This window comes from Phoca vitulina, unplaced genomic scaffold (assembly GCF_004348235.1).
Source record: "Phoca vitulina isolate PV1807 unplaced genomic scaffold, GSC_HSeal_1.0 scaffold49, whole genome shotgun sequence".
Taxonomy (NCBI): domain Eukaryota; kingdom Metazoa; phylum Chordata; class Mammalia; order Carnivora; family Phocidae; genus Phoca; species Phoca vitulina.
Window position 1 is genome coordinate 124,132 of NW_022589752.1, and position 24,420 is coordinate 148,551.

At 36.9% G+C, this 24,420-nt stretch overlaps 1 protein-coding gene across 2 annotated transcripts in view; it reads right to left on the reverse strand.

Annotated features, from left to right (window-relative positions):
- Positions 1-24,420, reverse strand: part of GYS2 (glycogen synthase 2) — a 61,185-nt gene that overhangs the window by 8,468 nt on the left and 28,297 nt on the right. For both annotated transcript variants that reach the window (XM_032432811.1, XM_032432810.1), the window contains 8 exons: positions 22,535-22,679; positions 18,568-18,685; positions 18,262-18,382; positions 15,606-15,712; positions 14,670-14,729; positions 13,634-13,712; positions 12,742-12,855; positions 4,876-5,002 (listed from right to left, as the gene is read on the reverse strand). In XM_032432811.1, coding sequence (XP_032288702.1) covers positions 4,876-5,002; positions 12,742-12,855; positions 13,634-13,712; positions 14,670-14,729; positions 15,606-15,712; positions 18,262-18,382; positions 18,568-18,685; positions 22,535-22,679 — 871 coding nt within the window. The remainder of the gene's footprint in view (positions 1-4,875; positions 5,003-12,741; positions 12,856-13,633; positions 13,713-14,669; positions 14,730-15,605; positions 15,713-18,261; positions 18,383-18,567; positions 18,686-22,534; positions 22,680-24,420) is intronic.

The following is a 24,420-nucleotide window of genomic DNA, read 5'->3' on the forward strand; positions in this document are numbered from 1 at the left end:
ATCCCTGATGAACATGGATGCAAAAATTCTCACCAAAATATTAGCCAGTAGGATACAGCAGTACATTAAAAGGATTATTCACCATGACCAAGTGGGATTTATCCCTGGGCTGCAAGGTTGGTTCAACATCCGCAAATCAATCAATGTGATACAATACATTAATAAAAGAAAGAACAAGAACCATATGATCTTCTCAATAGATGCAGAAAAAGCATTTAACAAAGTACAGCATCCTTTCTTGATTAAAACTCTTCAGAGTGTAGAGATAGAGGGTACATACCTCAATGTCATAAAAGCCATCTATGAAAAACCCACAGAGAATATCATTCTCAATGGGGAAAAAGTGAGAGATTTCCCCCTAAGGTCAGGAACGCGGCAGGGATGTTCACTATCACCACTGCTAGTCAACATAGTACCAGAAGTCCTAGCCTCAGCAATCAGACAACAAAAAGAAATCAAAGGCATCCGAATCGGCAAAGAAGAAGTCAAACTCTCACTCTTTGAAGATGATTTGATACTTTATGTGGAAAACCCAAAAGACTCCACCCCAAAACTGCTAAAACTCATACAGGAATTCAGTAAAGTGGCAGGATATAAAATCAATGCACAGAAATCAGTGGCATTCCTATACACCAACAAGACAGAAGAAAGAGAAATTAAGGAGTCCATCCCATTTACAATTGCACCCAAAGCCATAAAATACCTAGGAATAAATCTAACCAAAGAGGCAAAGAATCTGTACTCAGAAAACTATAAAATCCTCGTGAAAGAAATTGAGGAAGATACAAAGAAATGGAAAAACATTCCTTGCTCATGGATTGGAAGAACAAATATTGTGAAGATGTGAATGCTACCTAGAGCAACCTACACATTTAATGCAATCCCTATCAAAATACCATCAACTTTTTTCAAAGAAATGGAACAAATAATCTTAAAATTTGTATGGAACCAGAAAAGACCCTGAATAGCCAGAAGAATGTTGAAAAAGAAAAGCAAAGCTGGTGGCATCACAATTCCGGATTTCCAGCTCTATTACAAAGCTGTCATCATCAAGACAGTATGGTACTGGCACAAAAACAGACACGTAGATCAATGGAACAGAATGGAGAGCCCAGAAATGGACCCTCAACTCTATGGTCAACTAATCTTCGACAAAGCAGGAAAGAATGCCCAATGGAAAAAAGTCTCTTCAACAAACGGTGTTGGGAAAATTGGACAGCCACATGCAGGAGAATGAAACTGGACCATTTCCTTACACAAAAATAGACTCAAAATGGATGAAAGACCTAAATGTAAGACAGGAATCCATCAAAATCCTTGAGAACACAGGCAGAAACCTCTTCAACCTCAGCCGCAGCAACTTCTTCCTAGAAACATCTCCAAAGGCAAGGGAAGCATGGCAAAAATGAATTATTGGGACTTCATCAAGACAAAAAGCTTTTGCACAGCAAAGGAAACAGTCAACAAAACCAAAAGACAACCGACAGAATGGGAGAAGATATTTGCAAATGACATATCAGATAAAGTATCCAGAATCTATAAAGAACTTATCAAACTCAACACCCAAAGAACAAATGATCCAATCAAGAAACGGGCAGAAGATATGAACAGACATTTTTCCAGAGAAGACATCCAAATGGCCAACAGACACATGAAAAAATGCTCAACATCGCTCAGCATCAGGGAAATCAAAATCAAAATCTCAATGAGATACCACCTCACACCAGTCAGAATGGCTAAAATTAACAAGTCAGGAAACGACAGATGTTGGCGTGGATGCGGAGAAAGGGGAACCCTCCTACACTGTTGGTAGGAATGCAAGCTGGTGCAGCCACTCTGGAAAACAGTATGGAGGTTCCTCAAAAAGGTGAAAATAGAGCTACCATACGACCCAGCATTGCACTACTGGGTATTTACTCCAAAGATACAAATGTAGTGATCCGAAGGGGTATGTGCACCCCAATGTTTATAGCAGCAATGTCCACAATAGCCAAACTATGGAAAGAGCCAAGATATCCATCAACAGATGAATGGATAAAGAAGATGTGGTGTGTATATACAATGGAATATTATGCAGCCATCAAAAAAAAAACATGGAATCTTGACATTTGCAACGATGTGGATAGAACTAGAGGGTATTATGCTAAGCGAATAAGTCAACCAGAGAAAGACATGTATCATATGATCTCACTGATATGAGGAATTCTTAATCTCAGGAAACAAACTGAGCGTTGCTGGAGTGGTGGGGGGTGGGAGGGATGGAGTGGCTGGATGATAGACATTGGGGAGGGTATGTGCTATGGTGAGCGCTGTGAATTGTGTAAGACTGTTCAATCAGAGACCTGTACCTCTGAAACAAATAATACATTATATGTTAAAAAAAAAATAAGATAGTAGGAAGGGAAAAATGAAGGGGGGAAGATCGGAGGTGGAGATGAACCATGAGAGACTATGGACTCTGAGAAACAAACTGAGGGTTCTAGAGGGGAGGGGTGGGGGGATAGGTTAGCCTGGTGATGGGTATTAAAGAGGGAACGTACTGAATGGGGCACTGGGTGTTATATGCAAACAATGAATCATGGAACACTCCATCAAAAACTAATGGTGTAATGTATGGTGATTAACATAATAAAATAAAATTTAAAAAAGAAAGAAGTAATGCAGTTTAGACAGTGGCCTTTTCTTCTGCTCTGCAAGTATTGCCTCGTGGTTTATCTCAAGAGAGATGTGGTTTCCTAATTTTTAGAGGGAGTGGTAGAGGAGAAAATGGGGCAGGGATTCTTGACCCATATGAGAATCTAATGAAAACCTGGAACTCTTCCCCAGAAAAATTCTTACACATATATGTATAAAGAATTTTGCCTACAATTCCATGGAAGTTCACAGAACCTTATTTTTATTAAATACTCACTAAAATACATGTAATGAAGTGCTAGGTACCCATAATCTCTGCAAATTTTCATTGAATGAATTTAATGGAATAAGCACTCATAATCATTGGATTTTCTCGAAACACAGCCTTAAATGAATATTTTCTGGAGTGTGTTAAACTTAGTATCAAATAAAGCGTTATTTTTTAAAAATTAGAATTATCTAATATGCTAACACCAAACTTAAACCACTAGGGGTCTTGTTATTTCTGTAACTACAGGTTAGGTGAGGAGTGACCAATTTCCTTTGGTTAGTTCAAAACAGAGAATGACTCATTCTCAAACTTCTTTTTCCATCTACTTATCTTTTATAATAGTTTTGCTGGTCTTTATCTTAAAATACTAGATGTATCTCCTCTATCATTTTGGGTTAAGTTTATCTTTGTCCTATAAAATGATGTTTGGTGGAAAGTCTGCTGTAAATTATAGAACATTCTCTTTACCCAATGTAAAGGATTTCCCACATCCCTCAGTCGCTCAGACTTTGGTTTTGTGCTTCTCTATTTTTGAAACTTCCTTGATAATAAATTATGTTACTTACTAGAAATAATAGGAACAAAAGTCAATAACAAAATGATAAGTTCATCAGTGAAATATGCATTTTATGTATCTTAAAAGATAGTCAATTATAAACAATTTCAGATAATATGTGGGTATTTCATAAGTAAGAAGACACCACCTTTATAAAAGTGACAACTGATACCCATAACAATTTTTAGAACTACAAAAGAGATAGCTGGAAGAGTTAGATCAATAGCTTTTCTATGTCATGTTTCAAGAGGAGATAATATTTTATCTATTTTCCCCAGAGGTTTTAATATTTTTACAGCTGCTGGCAAATTATTCTTGGTGGAACCTAGAATGATAGAATAGGACCTTATGTCAAAAGAGGCAGAGATTTCATGTTGCTCCTTATGTAAAGATACTACTTATATAGAATTTTTTTTTAATACATAATGTATTATTTGTTTCAGAGGTACAGGTCTGTGATTCATCAGTAGATACTACTTATGTAGAATTTTAAATTCTATATTGAAATTCTGGGATCAGAAAACAAAGGTTAGAAAAATTCTTCCTCTTCATAATTCAACCATGATCTCCCTAACCTTGACCGATGCCACCCCTTGGTTGGACAATGATGACATTGAGATCAGAAAGCAAAATTTATTAATTATGCATAAAAATGTTTTCTGAACCTTTTCTTTTAAAATTATGAATGGAATTATATTTAAATAAAGAGGAAAATCTCCGATTACTAATATGAAATGGAAAAGTTAGTATTATATACTTTCCATTGGCATTTATTTAAAGTATTTGTTTCCTTTTTAATTAAGCATTTCAGTACAAATACAAATTGATGGCTCTTGATACCAATGACAAACATGCTCATAGGGGACAAAAAAGAAAAATAGGTAGTGCATCTGGGAATCCACCATCAGGGAGGAAAAAAAAAAGGCAGATGAAGAGGTGGAGGATCTGAATGGAATGATGTCAGGGTCATAATACCTATCACCGAACTGACATTTTATCTTAAAAGTACCTCTTTTTTGAGTGACAAGGGTGTGAAGAAGACTTTTCACTGTATACCTTCTTATACTCTTTGTTTCCTTAACTATGTGAATGTGTTACCTATTAAAAATTAAGTACATCCATTAATTTAAAAAAAATCTGAAATATGTTTTAGAGAACACTTTTGCTGGACCATTGTTTCTCATCTTAAACCTACTTGCACTCAATTTCTCCTTTATATGAATAGTTGGGACTGGTAGAGATAACTCAACAATACGTAATCTTTATAACACATTCTTTTTCTTTGTAATACAGTATATTATTATAATTTAACCTTAGTAGAAATTACATATCAGCTTTGAATATGATATCCATGTGCATAAAATAATAGATTAATAAAATTTAAAACATTCCACAATCTATACATGCCACATACCTGGAGTATAACCCCACGGTTCATAGTATGATGGAAATACTCCAAGATGACAACCTCGGACAAACTCTTCATAATCCATGGGTAATAAGGGGCTGGTGGAGGATAGAAACTCTGGGTGCAAAATTACCTAAAAAAGGAAAATTCTAATGAGACAAAAAGAAAAGAAGAAATTAAAGCAAAAATCTCCTACATTTCGGTATTTTGATAGTGTAGAAGCCTTGTGTTCTAGATTCTAGAGATGTACGAGGAATCTCATCTAGATTAGATCAGACTAGAAACCTTCATCCAAGTTACTATCCTCTCTCACCTGGAGGTAATCACCTCCTAACCTAGATCCCTGCTTCTATTCTGCCAAGGTCTCTACTCAGTACAACTAGAGTGAAGATTTAAAAGTGCCAGGTACTCCCCTGCTCAAAATCCTTCAGTGGCTTCCCATTTCACTCAGAGTAAAAGCCAAAGGATTTATGATGGCCTTTAAGCAGTGGTGTTCTGGTACATGTTTAAGAATGAAAAACCAAAATATAAGTATATATTTGTACATAAGTTTACTATACATTTTATTGATATAAAGAATGTATAGCATACAATTTCCAAATAATAAAAAATGTACACACAAAAACCTGCACACAGATGTTTGTATCAGCTTTATTCATTAATTGATAAAACTGGGGAGCAATCAAGATAACCTTTAATAGATGAATAAATAAATAAACTGTCCAGACAATGGAATATTATTCAATGCTAAGGAGAAATGAGCTATCAAGCCATGAAAAGACATGGAAAAAAATTAAATGTACATTACTAAGTGAAAAAAGCCAATCTGAAAGGCCACACACTATATGATTCCAACTATATGATATTCTGGAAAAGGCAGAACTATGAAGCCAGAAAAAAGATCAGTGCTTGGATGAGGGCAGGGTTGACTAAGCAGAGTACAAAAGAATATTAGGGCAGTGAAATTATTCTGTATGATTTTGTAATGATGGATACATGTCATTATACATTCACCAAAAGTCACAGAAGGTAAAGCACCAAGAGCATAACTTCATGTAAACTGAATCTTGGTGGATAATAATGTATCAATGTAGGTTCATCAATTGTAACAAATATAAGATCCTGGTATGATATGTGGACAGTGGGGGAGGCAGTGCGGGCAGGGGTATGTGGGAACTCTCTGTACTTTCTGCTCAACTTCGCTGTGAACCTAAAACTTCTCTGAAGAATGAAGTCTAATAAAATATGTGTAATACCCTCCTTATTATAAATTCTAGATGGTTGAATACTCCCACATGCTTTTGTTGACTTTTGCAAAAATCCTGCATTCAGAACCAACTTATGGTTTCAACTGAGGACTGAATGTAGTTATGATGTAAATGTTGATCCATTCAGAGATATACATCAGAACTTCAAAGGTTCATCAGTGACGTAAGTGACTTCTTTCCTGAGTTGGATATTAGCTTTTGAATATGGAAAAAATATTTCCTCATATTTTTGTGCCACTCACAATTTTGTGTAATGACTCTAGACACAACCCTTCTAAGTTTAATCTGTATTGTTCATATTTCTCTACCACCTTCTTAAGTCTAGACAATCGATACACGATTAATCAAGCCATGACGCGTAGTGTTCACCTATTTTCACTCTCTAGATACTCCCGCTATGGTCGGTTTCAAGCTACCAATGTGATGTCACTGAACTGGAGATGGGGAAGGCAGTAGCACACCATTATAGAATATTTCCACCATCGGTGGGTACAATAGCCATAAATAGCTTCAAGTGCATAGATCATCGTAAAATGTAGTAAACGATTAGGATGTGATGAGTTTGAGCATTACCTTTCATTTTAATATAACTGATATATATTTTAAGTTGATATAATTTAATTTTAAAAAAATAGCTATTTTTAAAACTGGCTCACAAAACTTCTGAGAATTTAGCAATTGGTTCTCGTGCACTGGTATGAGCTGGTACTGGGACTACACTGCCGGTAATGTTATGTAAAGGCGGAGACGAGACAGAATGGCTATCATTGGGAAGGTGTGATTAGAACAGCTACGTAAGTGGTCACCCGGATGAAAGAATTCTCCAATTTCTCCTATTTATTGAAGTTTTTCTTGAACCATTATTAGGTAATTTGTCAGCCTCTCCTCCATAGTTAAGTAGTTATTAAAAATAAATAAAATCTGATTTAAAAGCATTGGGATTATATATATGTATGTATAGATATATAGTATATACTATATAGTATTTATATTGTACACATATAAATAATATACATCGTATACATACATATATAACATACATAATATATGATATATAGTATACATTTATACTGTATATATTATGTATTATATGCCATAATATATAACATATTATTATATATTATATAGTATATGCCATATAATATACATATAAAATATATATTATTTATATTGTATATAAACATAATATAACATATATAATAAAAGAATAAGTGTATATCTTTCCAAAGAGATTACTTGGAAGAAAAACCCTAATTTGAATATATAACAACAATGATAACAGTTGTATCATACTTTATATATTATAAATACTGTTCTCATATATTATTTCATTTAATCCTAGCAACATCATGACATTCTCATTACTCTAATTTTAGAAATAAATTATAAATATTATAAATTATATACATTAGTTCCATGTCAGGAGATCTACAAATGGGACCTAGGTTAAACTTAAGCAATAGAATGGTAAAATATCCAAAAGTAGTACCTAAAAATGATAGTTCATTCAATCACAATCACAAATCCCAAAATAAAAATAGATAAAACATTTTCCTCCATAGAACATGATTTGAGTCCTTATCATGTGCAAAGTCCTGCACAAGGAAAAGAGACAGACGCAGATCCTGTGTCCAGACAATCATCAAATCAGCAGACCACTGTACTCCTGGCAGATATCAGCAAACAGGGATTCAAAACTCATTGTCCTACTTTGGCATTTCCGAGCCTGGGAAAATCTGTACTCTCCAAAGCCCATTTTGGAACATGAAAATATCATGGCTCATTTCTTTTGTTTCCAGCCAAACAGAATGACAGCATAACTAAATACTAACGCAGCTGCTCTGGGCCCTGAACAGCCAATGACGGAGGCCTGGGGCGGAGGAAGGGATGTTAGAGGTCAGCCCAAGGTTACCGGGAGGATTAAATGAGATCCTGTATACAAAAGCCCCCAGCAAAGCACCTGGCTCACAGCAGGCGCTGGATCAGTAGGAAAAAAACAAATAAAAACCAAAAAGTTGTCTAACCACATTTATCCTGTGAGGGAATTAAGATCCCAGGCAGTTAATTTACTTTCACAGAGCACTGGCACAGGGTCAAGACCTGGAGTCTGCACTGTAGGTTTTTCTCACTGCACCCACTGCCGAGGCAGAATTGATGATAAATTCAAATTCAAAATAATCTGCAACGTTTCCTGAATCAAGTGGTTGCATTCATATAAAGTGCTTGTCCGAGAGTTAAGAACCCATATGTACAGAGTTCTGTAAATATGCAGGTGATCAAATGAGTACTCACATTAGCACAGGGCCTGAGTCAGTGTTAAGCTTTTAAAGGTTACTATTTATAAATAAAATACCTAATTATGAGTTGACCAAAATTTATCTCAGTGCTTTGAGAGTATATTGCTATGAAGGGGCTATTCTTTTACTTCTTGTGTGTGTGTTTGCTTTATGATAATAACCAATGAAAGTCTCAAACTGTTCATGAGTTTATCTATATAAACATAATTTGTATGAGACAAACTTCCTTCTCCGTTCACTCTACAGAAGCTATGTGCTTTTATATCTCTGTGCCTTTTTATCTACTTCTTCTGCCGGCTCTCTGTATGATGAACTGTTATCTGCATGATAAACTCCTGCTCGTCAGTCAAGATCTAGCTAACATGTCATTCTTTTATAAAACATTATCAGATTCTCCAGGCAGAGATAAATCCTCCATTTTCTACTCTCATCAAACTCTGTTTACACCTGTCTTCTAAAAGTTACTGAGCACCCATCATCTGCTACGGACCCGGCTAAGTACAGAGAAGAGCTGACATTTATCATGCACTTGCCACATGCCACATACTGCACTAACTGCAGCATCTATTACTTATTTAAGCCTCACAACAATTCTGTGAGTGTGCACCTATTTTGCCACCATTTTACAGATGAGAAGACTGAGGTAGATTAAGTAAATTTGCAAATCGATTAAGTGGCAGAGATTTAAAGGCAGACAAGGGATCTCGATTGACAGCCCCAACCGCTTCCCCTCTGGAGCAACTACAGCAGCTGCTCTAGCCTATAGACCTGGCAGAGATGGGTACTAGTGCCAACTCATTTCTGCACAACCAGTGACTCTTTTAATGGGCAACTTTTGTTTGGAAAATCCCTACTCCGACTAATAGGAATCCCTATTAAAATTGTCGCATGCAATTGCTCATAGAATAAGGCACCCGTCTGCCTACCAACATGAAACTGTTTGGTAGGCGAACAAATCACATGAAAGTAAAATATAAAGGGAAGGTTTAGATATAGGGAAATGATGTGTGTGGTAATGCTAATATATTTAAAATAAATCACAGTGAGCCACAATTCACCCCCCCCCACACACACACAGAGGCATCTTTTGTATTAAGAAAGGAAGCATTGGAAAATAATTCAGAATCGTTGTTAGCTATAGATTGATTGTACTGTTGAAAACTAAATTTTTTGGCACACACAGAAGTGCACGTGCTTCTGTGTGTGTGTGTGTTTCTTTCCCCTAGCTGACCAGCCATGTTAGTGGTCTGCTTTTTCCCTTTATGAGTCACTACATAGTGCTGCTAGGTGTGTATATTTTTCATGCATTTGCTAATTTTTATTAATTCTAGTTTTTGTTAATGACATTTGACTTTCTGTAAAAAAAAAAAGGTTGAGAGGTGTTTAGAACTGGGCTGCAGTCTGTGGGTCTTCCCTCCTCACCCTTCCTTCCCCCTCTTTCCACCGTGTCGGACTACCCCTCCCTGCCTGCTTTCACTTTCAATCTCTATCCTGCACAGGCATTTTCACCAATAAGTGTTTTCACATCTAATCCTGTCTTGGTGTCTGCTTCTCAGAGAATGGAAAGTGAGAAAATTTATATGAGACACGATCGTTGCCTCAAAGAACTCACAGTCTCACTGGAGGAATGGACATACATATTTTAAAAATACAAATAGCTCAGTGTGATGATTCCTATATTTGTAGTAGATATAAAGCACCTTGAGAATGCAGATAAGAAAGTGATAGCCCTGTCTGGAGTAGATGAATGCACGTTGGACAAACACAAGGAAGAGATGACTTCTAGGTTGGATCCCAAAGAAGCTGTTAGAATGGCTGAGATAGGGGCACTTCAGAAAGAATAACAACAGCAAAGACACAGAGGGATGAAGTTTAACATACTTAGGAAATAATGTACTTGTCCTTTCCTGAGAAATGGCTTCACTGTTATCATATTAAAACAAACACACACACACACACACACACACACACACACACACACACACAGAGATCAGCAAAGCATACTTTGTTCAGAGCTCCCAATTTCAGGGGACCTTCCAGACTCAGTCTTCCCAAGAGCAAAGGAAGCATGAACCACAGTCATGGCTCCACATCCCCTGTTCAGTCTATATTTATTGTACACATCGTGTGCCAGGCACCCGACAGATCCTCAGAGGAAGAGCCACAGGTTTAAATATAAGTGTGACAAAGTTGTGTAAAACAGAAAGCTACAGGAAAATAATAGGCTTTCTTTCTGTCACTATTTCCTTTCCAAGAGGAAAAAAAAATTGAGAAGGACTGGTCTAAACTACATGAAAATGAAGTCAAATTAGTGCTGATACACTCTGAAGTGAGGTAAGTTCCTGCAGATCCAATCGTGCTGATCCAATTGTGTGCCTTTGGGAGATACATCCCTGCATTTCCAGGGAAAAATCTGTAGCCTGCCTATAATGTGATGTGTGCTAGGGGTAAAAATTTTGGAAACGCAAAAACACAAATGAGAAAATAAAAGTCACCCATAATTCTATGGCACAGGGAAATATACACACATATGTGTGTGTCTATGTACACACTCACGCGTGTGTGTGTAGAACATGTTTAAAATGGATGGGATAACACCACATGGAACATTTTATAAACAGCTTGTATCAGTTAATTCTGTACTATGAGCTGTTGCTATCTACTATCATGAAAATTTTTCCTGCCTTGATTTCTGAGATATTTTTCTCTTCTAATTCTTGCTCTTTTCTTGCACTGACTTTTCCTCCTCTAATCTCTTAAATCTTGAGGTTTTCTTGGGTGAACACTTTTTCTCTGCTCGTTCAGCCTGGTCTTGCAGCATGGCAGGGTCATCATTCCCAGGTATCCCCTGCTGCCCCTCCACTGATAGCTCACTTTATGAAGCCCTGTTTTCTAAGTACCCATGAAACATCTTAACTTGAATAGCTCACATATAACTCAAATGATCTACCAAGAACTGAACTCAATTCTTGATGCGATCCTCAAGCCAACTCTGATAAAGACTTTCCTTAGTTTTTAGAAAGTATTGACTAAATACTGAAGCCAGAAGGCTATCATCTTTGCCTTCTCCCTCTTTTTCCCTCCCAATGACCATTGGTTACGAAGTATGATCTTTTCTATATACAACCACCTCTTCCATTATTCCGTCCTCTCTAGCACTTACAGCATGGCCTTTGTAAGGGCCCCTTATCATCTCTCTCCTATCCTGTGGCAGGAGGGCCCTAACTTGTCTCCCTCCACCACATCCACTCATGCCTATATCAAGGAGTGAATGCAAGATAAGGAATAAATTTACAAATAGACTATTTTTTTTTCCAAGAGATTTTGCAGAGAAGAATAGAAAAGACCAAAACATTTAAAAACATCAAGAGAAGACCAGGTTAAGGCAAAGTTTGTTTGCTTTCTAATGCGAGAAAATTTAAGGAATATTCGTAGACAGCAAGGGAAGGAGCTAGTAAACCTGCAGTATAAGGGAGGGTTAACAGGGTAAATTTCCCAAGAATGTCGGAGGGAATGAGATCCCACAGCAATCCCCAGAACCCAAAGGTAAATAGGTAAAAATAGGTCAAAATCTATATTTGAGAGGCACTGAAGGAGTTTATACATTGAATTCTCAAGTCATCTGCTAAAGGTGAAAAAAAGAAGAAAAAGTGGGACCTTTGAAAAGATTGGTAAAAGCTTGTGACAACCTGATCTTGAATATTGGTGAATGGGATTGAGTAGAGATAAGCAACTGTCTACATGTTCAACATTGTGTCCCACACTTAGCCCTGTGCCTGAACATAGTACTCCCTCAGTACACATCAGAGAGACTAAGCTCCACAGTGGCAGAAACCAGGTCTTAATAAAAAAAACTTACACGGTACTTAATCATTTAGAAACTCAAGCGTCAAAAGAATGAGTTGGTCTATAGAAAATTCCATAAAAATATCATTAGCCATATTCTCTGAAACTGGAAGCTTCTCATATTATCTCCTTAAAGTTGAACTTTATCAGGAAGAAACAAAGACAATTCATCTTCATCTCAGAGATTCACTAATTAAAGTAATTCTTAGAATACATTTGTATCATAAAAATTAGGCAATTTCCCTATTCTTACTGATAATATTGTACAACGTTAAGAATGATACTAAAACAGTCATTATATTTTAATTACCCAAGACAGCAAACAGAATTAATTTTTTTTAGAAATATCATTTGAAATAGTTCTGAAACATGTCAAAACAAATACGGGAGACTTCTAATAAATTCTGAAAAAGTATATTCTATGTCATTTTGAAGTGCCTTGTGTAAACAATTAGTTCTACCTTGACTCTGTCCGTGCGGCTGTTGAAAAGTCCGATCCGTCTAATGGTGCTGAGGATGGGATCAGTGGAGTCATCAATCATATTGTGAGTGGTCACTGGAGGCAAAGACTGTCGCTGAAGTCATAGAGGAAAGAAAATGTCAATTGTGGAAAGAATTAATAAGTGTGACTAATTTCAACAATAGGTCATTGGCAACATGTCATCCAACCTTCATGCCTTCCATCTTTTGGATGACACTAATGATGATGACTAAGTTTTGTGTGGGTTTCAGAGGGATAATGGCTTGAAGAACTTCCTTCGGATATTATGAACACATGATACTTTTGTTTCTCACCTGCAGCCACTATGTGAAAGGCCTAGACTTCTTGATTGCTCTTAGGACCTATTTGGAATGAAGGTGTCCTGAAATTGTGACTTAAGATGAGCTCCTCTCCTGGATCCTTCTAGCAGAGCTGTCCTCTGATCGTGCCTGATGCCTCACTGTTATGACAAGATGTCGGTGCATGCCTATCTTCCCTTTTTTCAGTAAGTCCACTCAACTGGGAAACATTCACCTTTTCTCAATCATGACTCAAAATGCTATGCTTTTCAAAAATTTTAGGGACTATTTTGTTGTCATTGCAATATACAGAGTTTTTCAAATGGATATATTGGTTCCAAAGTAATTTTTTAAGTGGATACAAGATAAGTTTCATGAAATTTTTTTAAGGAGCCCTGAAAAGCACTAGAAAGAAAATAAGCCAAGTTGTCATTTAGGTGAATGCATAAGAAAGACTTTTCTAGCTTTTGGGTTCACACATTTCCCAAACTAGCCCATTCCAATAAATTAAAATATTGGTCTAAATTGATTTTAACAATCTTGGGAAGTGTTGGGCACTCTTGTCTTTATTACCTGGGTTGAAAAGATGGCTCTTTTCATAATTGTTACATCATCTCGATCCAAAATATTGTCCATGTCAGGAATTTCTCCTCTGTGGGCAAAACAATGTTAATAAGAAAAATAAAAATAACAGGCACTGATTCAATGCTTCCTAGGTGTCAGACAGTGTTCTAAGCACTTTAAAAATAAATATAAAGCAAACATGGTTTCCTGATGACACTCATAGACAAATTCCTAGAGCATGAAGAAGTTTGATAAAAGAACAATTTTGGTAGCATAAAAGAAAGTTAAAATTCATTTCTAAAGCATTACTGTTGACCATCAGAAGGATACTTTCATTATATTTTGCCTACTCTTGAGTACTACGTTCACAAGTGGCCATAACTGTCCATCTATAAGTTGATATTTTTACTGGTTAAAGGAAATGATGCATGCCTGCCACCATCAGTCAGGAGACAACACAGCTTTCTCTTCATATTCTAACAAAATTCATATATTTTATATATTTTTTTATTCTTTTATAATATATTTTGATTTGATTTAATTATTTAGATTTTTATTTTATAAATTTATATATTTCATTTATTTTATTATGTATTTAAATGTTTATTATTCATTAAGTAAATATAGGTTACTCAACATTACTTAATGTTAATAAATATTTTAATTTAATATATAAGTAAATATATGTATTTAATATATAAAGTTAATATATATTTTGACTTAAAAATCTCGCGAAATCTCCCTCAGTTTCACATTGATATATTAACTCTTAATGAGAGTCCCATTGAATTAGAGCCTATTTGCATATGGGAATATGTTCTCATTTGTACAACCTGTTTATAAGTATTCGTCAGATGAAGGATAAAACAAAACCCGTTCCCATGATATAATATTACTACTACTAATAATGATGAATATAATATAATTCAAAGGCTACTAATTCCTTTATATTTGGAACAAAAGAAATACATGATAATGTATAAGTTGTTGAATTCGAATAGTGAAACTCTAAAATGTTGAAGTGTTATGTACTCCCAGCACCTACCTTAACAATGCATCATAGAGTTTCTTCCCAAATTTTTCCTTCACAGAATGTGCAATGTCCCTGTATGAATTGAAAGATTTATAATTTAAACAGTGTCACAATTTAAAATCTTTGTTTGCCATGACCATGCTGATGTTTTGTCAAGTGCATCCTTTGAAATTACGGGTCTCTTTTGTGGAACCTCTTCTACTGTTTTTCCTAGTTGCCAATTTAGCTTGAGTTCAAACCTTCAGAGCTGAGGCAGCAGAACACCTCGAGCGGCCCACAGAGCTTAACATTTTTTTGCTTGATGATTTTCAGGTGAGGGTGGAGGGCAGGGCAGGGCAGTGGATGGAAGTATAGATGTAACAAGATGGCGAATTCATTGGTGATTGTTGAAGCTGGGCTATGGGCATGGAGGGGGTCATTATACTAATCTCTTTACTTTGGCATTCATTTTTAAATTTTCACAATAAAATTAAAAATAAATTCAACCCATCTTTAAAGATTTCCAGAGGTTTTTCCTTCCATGGTGGCTCATTCCAAAGTTTTTATAGTAACACAGTTTGATAGGCGCTACATAATCTGACATAGTAGCCTATGAGAAGAGAACCCAGTAGCATTTGTGCTAACATAATCTTTTTTTTAAAAGATTTTTTATTTATTCGTTTGTGAGAGAGAGAGAGAAAGAGAGGGCAGGAACAGGGGGGAGGGTCAGAGGAAGAGGGAGAAGCAGACTCCCTGCTGAGCAGGGAGCCCAACGTGGAGGGTTGATCCCAGAACCCCAGGATCATGACCTGAGCTGAAGGCAGAAGCTTAACCAACTGAGCTACCCAAGCACCCCTTGTGCTATAATAATCTTAAAGAAAAAACAGTTGAAGGAGATATATCAGAAATTATGCATGTTAAAAAAATCTCTTGACACTTATTGAGAACATTCACAAGACATGAGATTACCATAGCTGTTTCCGCACTGCCTGGCCTTTCAGCGTTTCCACATTGAAATTATTTGTCTTGGCAGGCATGATGAAAAACACCACCACTGTAACGTCACTTTTATGCATCTAATGAGGGATTAGGGAACACAAGTTAACTACCAAAGATAAAAGAAAACATCAACAGATGGACCTTAAACTTAAAAAAAACCAATGTTTTAAATTACCTTTAGATAAAAGGAATACTTACTTATGATTCACAGAGAAATTAAACCCACCTTTCTGAAGCTTAACTCAGAACTATTAATTTAAATCTGGCTTTCAGTCAAGATCTGTTGATTAACAATTTGAAAATTCAGACATAAAATATTTTCCTTAAGCAGCTAAAATACATAGCAATTGCTAGTGATATCACGGTGCTTTTCTGGGGTTAAAAAAAAGTCACATGAATGTGAGCTAATGTTACAAGGCCAAAATTAGCTCTTTAAAATTTCAGATTGGAAAGTTCATGGGGATTTAGTTTTGTTTTATTCTATTTTTTTCTAGTTTATTCACATTGATTTGCATAAATAGATTATTTACACTTTTCTGTTAAATGTCTTGCCATAATGCCGCATTTTGGTCTTTTAGTCCTAAAGCACAGGAACAAGCATGTGCTCAGCCCCTCCGGTGTGGCAGACACTGTGCCGGACACTTTAAATGCATAATTCAATCCAATCCTCATAAAAACCGTGCACAATAGATATCACTCTCTTCATTTTACTAATTGAAAGAGTGGCATGAGAGTTTCAATATTTTGTCTGAGATCCTATAACAGGTTATTGACAGAGCTGAGATTCAAACTGGTGTTTTTGATCCTATACTCTGTTTTCTTTTCCTCTTCCCTAGCACATCTCAGAAGGAAATGACATATCCAAACCACTGTGAGAATGGAAGCATAAGCTCACTTAAAACCGTGCACATATGAATGTTCGTGTATTCTGGAAATGACTATATCCTAAATGTGGGCACCGCATACTTTATAGCCCCCTCAAGGGTCTGACATTCTATTAAAAAAATCTACAGAAGTCATAGAAGAGGAAACTCACTCCAGGAGTAGCCAATGTGCTATGAAAGAATAAACGTACTATATGAAAGAGAATGCTTTCTTTTAATTTCTCCAAGTATTGTAATGATCTTTGATGTCTAGAATAGCAATTGGCTTTTTCTTCATACTTAAAGATAAAGTGACTATTTAATAAATATATAGATAAATTGATTAATAATGTCCCTAAACATGATATATGTTTGATATAACTTTGAGTCCATCTTTAAAGCTTGTTGAATAGATACATACCAGGAAATATTATGGAATAAGATTATTCCTGCCTATTAAAGAATAATCTATGTGCTCTTCAGTCCTATTTTACAGAGTTGGGTTTTTATTAATGTATTATTTCCTTATTAAGTGGTATCAGTAAATCTTTTAGTATACGTGGTGTGATGTCTGCTCTAAGGCAAAAATAAATCTATGTCCAAGGAAAAAAATTAACTGGAGAACAGTACAAGCTCAGGAAAGTTTAGGTTGTCTTGGTATCTCAGTAAGATTGAAATTCTACACTGGTCTCCTGTAGCTTACTGTTATTTATTCTATACTTTTACATGATAGGATTAGAATATAAGCCAATAACTTTAATCACTAGTTATTCCATGGTACCATTTTGTATAGCTTCTTCTATTGGCACAGGTTTTATTGCTGGCTTAATTGGGAACCTATATTAAGTCCCATCTTCCTGAGCAGAAACTGATTCCACATGGAAGCAGGAACCTCCTTTCCCCTCCTTGTTTCCATGTGGTGGGACACCTCCTGGTTTCATAGTTCAAGACTCTTACTAATCTCAGGGAAGAGACATGGCTGGTGAGTAGGGAGAGGAATAGTGTTTGTGTGCGTCTTCCCCTTGTACAGAGAGCAACTGCTTGGTTGCTAGCTGTGTGGTAGAGGCTCCTCTGAAGGTCTTCTTTGGTTGGGGGAGCACAGCAATGTGATGAGCTAGCTAGGTCTAATAGCAAGGTTCAATATCAGGAAGCCTATGGGTGCCATATACCAAGCCACATCTTCCATTACAGTCTTTATTGGTTTTATTTATTTTTTAGATTTTATTTATTTATTTGAGAGAGAGAGAGGGAGAGAGTGGGGTGAGGGGCTGAGAGAGAAGCAGACTCCCCGCTGAGCAGGGAGCCTGATGAGGGGCTCAATCCCAGGAGTCGGGGATCATGACCTGAGCCAAAGGCAGAACCTCAACCGACTGAGCCACCCAGGTGCCCCTCAGTCTTTATTGGTTTTAAAAATGGCGAATTTTGTTCTCCATTTGCTTGATTTCTTCAAATTTATCTTTCAACTGGTTAACTCTTGGGACAGGGAAAGGAATGTTATAATGCCATCTTAAAACAGAACACAATAAGCTTGTGGCTCTCTTAAAAAAATACCAGATAACATAGACAGATACACAAGTGAACAACGTGGTGATCCCAATATGTAAATTGAAAAGCTGGAGCCATTTTCAGAATAAGGTTGTCATTTTAAGTATTCACAATCACATATCTGCTGGATACTTCTTAAGAAGCCAGAAAGTTCTTTACTTCCCACAGAAGGAAGTCCGCCTATAAAAGTATTGCATGGCGTTCTATAGCGTTCTTACCCTCAGCAGAAAATTTAGCCTGGATAAGGCTTCTAGGAAGATGTCAGCTCCTTTGTTTGAAAACTCATATCTCCCAGCAATGAAAAGGAACAAAGTTTTTTCAAGGTCAAAGTCCAGATGACTAAAACAAAACAAAACAGTTTCAAATGAAATAAGGCAACAGCAACAAAATATACAAATAAATTCTGTTAAAGTTCAAAGGGGGCTGGGAAAGATAAACATTTACTATAACAATTTTGTTTTCTCTATGCCATAGGTCCCTAAGACACATGTTATTTATTTTTTTTTAAATAAAGAAGAGCATACCCATAGAAATGACCTCGAACAAAATCTTGGATCCTGGCCTTGTACATGGCATGTAGATTTTGAAACTCATGTACCGCTGAAAATTTCTTAACATTCAAGCCATTTGGAGTAACCACATCTGGAAAAGAAAAAAAAAAATCATCACAAAAATCTTCTTTTGAGAGAGGGTACCATTGTAGAAAAATAGTGTGTTTAAATATATAAAATTAGATGTCCCTTAACATTTCTAGTTTCTATCAAAGAACTGAAAATTCATAAAACACCACAATAAATTCTTGAAATAGGAAATTAGGAGTGTGTGACCAAAATAACATTAACTAGTAAAATGAAACATCTCATTAAAAGCACTAAGAATGATTATTATAGTTTTCATTTATTGATGGTTTACTATTGTTCTGAATGCTCTAAACACTGTATAATGTAACTCATTTAATCCTTGCAAGAAGCAATGGAGTAGGTGTTCTTATCTGCATTTTCAGAGGCAGAAACTGAGGCCCAGAGTTGTTAAGGAATCTGTCGGAGAACACAAGTATCAGTAGGAGTAGAATCCATGCAGTCTGCCTCCACATGTTGTGTCTTTAGCCATGTTGTGCACAAAACTACCTCTTAGCATCTTAATTGGCCAAGCGTTTGGGAAATGTTCTATTTGGAAAATTGGGAAGGCAGTCCTTTATTTCTAATTCCCAGAAGATTTTACTCAAGCAGGAAGACATTTTGGTCTTCCAGAATAATTATTAGTCTGTGACAAGATAGAGACTCCTCAGGGTACAAGACGGGAACTACCTAGTGACTTGAATACATGGGTTGCTGCATTTAGTAGCAGCAAAAACAAATGAAATTAAAAAAAAAAAAGCTATGTCAAAAAAATTTAACACATGGCAATGGACATTTTTGCAATGGAGACTTGAGCTAGAATTATAAGTATGCCATCATTTTGAAGGATATTTTATAATTAACAAGCTATCTTTTGAAATGGTTCCACAAAATCAACAAAGGCTTCTTGGCCATTTCTCATAAAAACAACAACAATAACAAACTGCCGGTTCTTCTGAATTTTTCCTAAGTAATTCGGCAAATTCTGTACTCCACAGCAGAGTCAATTTTAGGTTGCCAAGGTTTCTAGTGAAAGCCCTCATGTGAATAATTCCTACAGTGTGATCAGGATAGTAGACAACCCCCCCTTACAATGTATTTCCCTTTCCATTGACATTATATAGTACTTACATCGGGCTCCATGCTCAGCTCAGAGTCTGCTTAAGATTCTGTCTCTCCCTCTGCTGTTCCACCCCCCACCCCGGCCTCCGCACTCTCTCTCTAAAATAAATAAAAAATAAAATAAAATAAAATAAAATAAAATAAAAAAACTAAGGCAGCCTGGCTCTGAGGTCTATACCTTTATCCACTATGACAGTCAGCTGTCTTATCCAAAAAGATATAGAAGCCAAGAATGTATATTAATACCACTTTATTATGACTTTAATTCCTCTGGAATTTTTCCAATGTTTCACAAAAGAAGCTATATTTGGCAGCAGGAGGAAGGATAAGATTGTGTAGACATTTGATAGGATAGCAGCCTCAAGAGAAAGTTTTATTTTAGAATAGGAAAAAAACAAAGAATTTTTGTAAGCACAGAAAAGGATACAGTAGACAAGAAACAAGAAAGATGCAAGAAAGAAATAGCATATTGATGGAGTAAACTTCTGTAAGGGGCATGGCAGTGAGAATCCAAGTGAACCTTAGGGAATACTTGGAAAGACAAAAGAAGAACATAGGATCTTTATGCTGCCATTATTCAAATTTATTGGATTCTTCCTCTTTTTTTAACTACTAGCACCTTGAAATACCTCCTCCAGACAGCCAACTAGTATCTGGAAGAAAGACAACTAAAGACAAGATCACAGGGATTAAAGAAGAGGATATATTCATTAGGACTGTTTGGTAGCAAATAACAGACCCAGTGCTAACACCAGGTAACTAGGTACTAACACTGGCTTACCTATAATAATGAGGAATTTATTCATGGGATGCTAGAGTGTCTCATGGCAAAGGTTTAGCTGGGCTTCAGGAATTAGTTTAAACCATTAGTCTAAATCACTGTGGAGAATCTAGAGTTCTCTCAGTCTGTTTCCATTTTTCATTGTACTTCATTGTAGCTTAGCCTTCTTTTAAAAAATTTTTTTTAAAGATTTTATTTATTTATTTAAGAGAGAGAAAGAGTGCGTGCGTGTGTGTGTGTGTGTGTGTGTGTGTGTGTGTATGTATGTGTGCATGAGCAGGGGAGGGGCAGAGGGAGAGAGATAATTCCAAGCAGACTCCCCGCTGAGCAGGGAACCCCATCAGGAGATCTCACAACCCTGAGATCATGACCTGAGCTGAAATCAAGAGTAGGCAACTTAACCGACTGAGCCACCCAGGCGCCCCTAGTTTAGCCTTCTTTGCATCCCATGCAACATAAAAGAAAAATGGACACTGCCAACAGCTGCAAAGCTGACATACCTATCCTTAAGGAGTGCATCCATACAGACTCATCTGTTTAGCCTCCCTCTGGTGGGAGCATTCTGACTGGCTGGTTTATGCCAGGTATCTACCTCTGGATCAATCAGCTGTGGCCAGGTGATAGGGTCATGTTTTATGAACAGGCCTCTCAGCATTGCAACCTCTGGATGGGTCTGGGGTTAGGTCCTAGAAAAGCTTTCAAAGTCTTGGGAGAAATAAAACAATAGGTTTCTACTAAACAGGACCAATGAGGCAATGTTGTAAGATGTAGGACTGGGATAGTCTCGTACAAATTTCTTATATTTTCTGAACTTTCATTTCCTTTAAATAGAAAAGTTAACTTGCTTACATACACCAGGTCACTGTGACAACCCTAGGGCATAGGCTCATTTCTAGCATAGCCCATTTATTCAACAAACACAGATTGAACACTACTATGTTCTGGATATACCTTAGGGTTGGTGTTACCACAAAGTTACTGACACTGAGAAGTAAAATATGTGTAAAGATTTAGGTGGTACTCTGGAAAACATTATGGAGGTTCCTCAAAAAGTTGAAAATAGAGCTACTATATGATCCAGCAATTGCACTACTGGGTATTTACCCCAAAGATACAAATGTAGGGATCCAAAGGGGTACGTGCACCCCAATGTTTATAGCAGCAATGTCCACAATAGCCAAACTGTGGAAAGAGCCAAGATGTCCATCAACAGATGAATGGATAAAGAAGATGTGGTATATATATATACAATGGAATATTATGCAGCCATCAAAAGGAATGAGATCTTGCCATTTGCAACGACGTGGATAGAACTGGAGGGTATTATGCTGAGTGAAATAAGTCAATCAGAGAAAGACATGTATCATATGACCTCACTGATATGAGGAATTCTTAATCTCAGGAAACAAACTGAGGGTTGCTAGAGTGGGGGATGGGAGGGATGGGGTGGCTGGGTGGTAGACACTGGGGAGGGTATGTGCTATGGTGAGCGCTATGAATTGTGAAAGACTGTTGAATCACAGATCTGTACCTCGGAAACAAATAATGTAATATATGTTAAGAAAAAAAAAAAAAAGAAGATAGCAGGAGGGGAAGAATGAAGGGGGGGAAATAGGAGAGGGAGACGAACCATGAGAGACGATGGACTCTGAAAAACAAACTGAGGGTTCTAGAGGAGAGGGGGTTGGGAGGATGGGTTAGCCTGTTGATGGGTATTAAAGAGGGCACGTTCTGCATGGAGCACTGGGTGTTATGCACAAACAACGAATCATGGAACATTATTCAAAAACTAATGATGTAATGTATGGTGATTAACATAACAATAAAAAATTTTAAAAAAAGATCTGGGTGGTAATAGTGAATGCAATTTTTCCTCTATTATTTTATGCTTTTTTGTTTCAAACAAAAGTTTTAGACTCTAATGTCATTTAGGACTGAAAGATGGACAGCAAACGCAGAGGTAATAATTACCAGGCTTCCTCTTCAGCATATGTTCTGCTTCTATTGCTGTTATTTCGGATACTGTGGTGAACACATGAGCACAATGGACAGAGGCCCGCTCCATGCAATACCGGTGGTAAATCTGCCTTTCCCCAGCCTCTTTGTCTATGTTAAACTGTTAAAAAAAAAAAAAAGAAAAGAAAGAAAAAGCAAATCACATATACATTTGATATACTTCTGCTCATACAATTGACCCTTGACCAACATGGGGGTTAGGGGGACCAACCCTCTGTGTAATCAGAAATCCGCATTTAACTTTTGACTCCCCTAACACTTAACTACTAATAGCCTACTGTTGACCAGAAGCCTTACCAATGACAAAAACAGTTGATTAACACATATTTTGTATATTATGTGGGCTATATATTGTATTTTTACAATAAAGTAAGCTAGAGAAAAGAAAATGCTAGTAAGAAAATCATAAGGAAGAGAAAACACATTTATAAGACTGTACTGTATTTATAAAAAAAATCAATGTACAGGGGCGCCTGGGTGGCTCAGTCGTTAAGTGTCTGCCTTCGGCTCAGGTCATGATCTCAGGGTCATGGGATCGAGCCCCGCGTCAGACTCCCGGCTCCGCGGAAGGCCTGCTTCTCCAACTCCCACTCCCCCTGGTTGTGTTCCCTCTCTCGCTGTGTCTCTCTCTGTCAAGTGAATAAATAAAATCTTTAAAAAAAAAAATCCATGTATAAGTGGACCCGCACAGTTCAAACCTGTATTGTTCAAGGATCAACCGTACTGATCCTTCTACACAAGCAAAACAAAATCACATATTATTCATATTGTTTTTCCTCAATGCTGTGTAGTCTTATGACCACAAAAAAGTAATAACTTTTTATTATACCTATTACTAAAATGCACAGCTACTCATGCTTTATTTTATTTTATTATGTTATGTTAATCACCATACATTACATCATTAGTTTTTGATGTAGTGTTCCGTGATTCATTGTTTGCGTATAACACCCGTGCTCCATTCAATATGTACCCTCTTTAATACCCATTACCAGGCTAACCCATCCTCCCACCTGCCTCCCCTCTAGAACCCTCAGTTTGTTTCTCAGAGTCCATAGTCTCGCATGGTTCGTCTCCCCCTCCGATTCCCCCCCTTCATTTTTCCCTCCCTACTATCTTCTTCTTTTTTTGACATATAATGTATGATTTGTTTCAGAGGTATGGGTCTGTGCAACAGTCTTACACAATTCACAGCGCTCACCATAGCACATACCCTCCCCAATGTCTATCACCCAGCCACTCCATCCCTCCCACCCCCCACCACTCCAGCAACCCTCAGTTTGTTTCCTGAGATTAAGAATTCCTCATATCAGTGAGGTCATATGATACATGTCTTTCTCTGATTGACTTATTTCGCTCAGCACAATACCCTCCAGTTCTATCTACGTCATTGCAAATGGCAAGATCTCATTCCTTTTGATGGCTGCATAATATTCCATTGTATATATATACCACCTCTTCTTTATCCATTCATCTGTTGATGGACATCTTGGCTCTTTCCATAGTTTGGCTATTATGGACATTGCTGCTATAAACATTGGGGTTCATGTACCCCTTTGGATCCCTACATTTGTGTCTTTGGGGTAAATACCCAGTAGTGCAATTGCTGGGTTGTATGGTAGCTCTATTTTCAACTTTTTGAGGAACCTCCATACTGTTTTCCAGAGTGGCTGCACCAGCTTGCATTCCTACCAACAGTGTTGGAGGGTTCCCCTTTCTCCGCATCCCTGCCAACATCTGTCGTTTCCTGACTTGTTAATTTTAGCTATTCTGACTGGTGTGAGGTGGTATCTCATTGAGATTTGGATTTGGATTTCCCTGATGACGAGTGATGTTGAGCA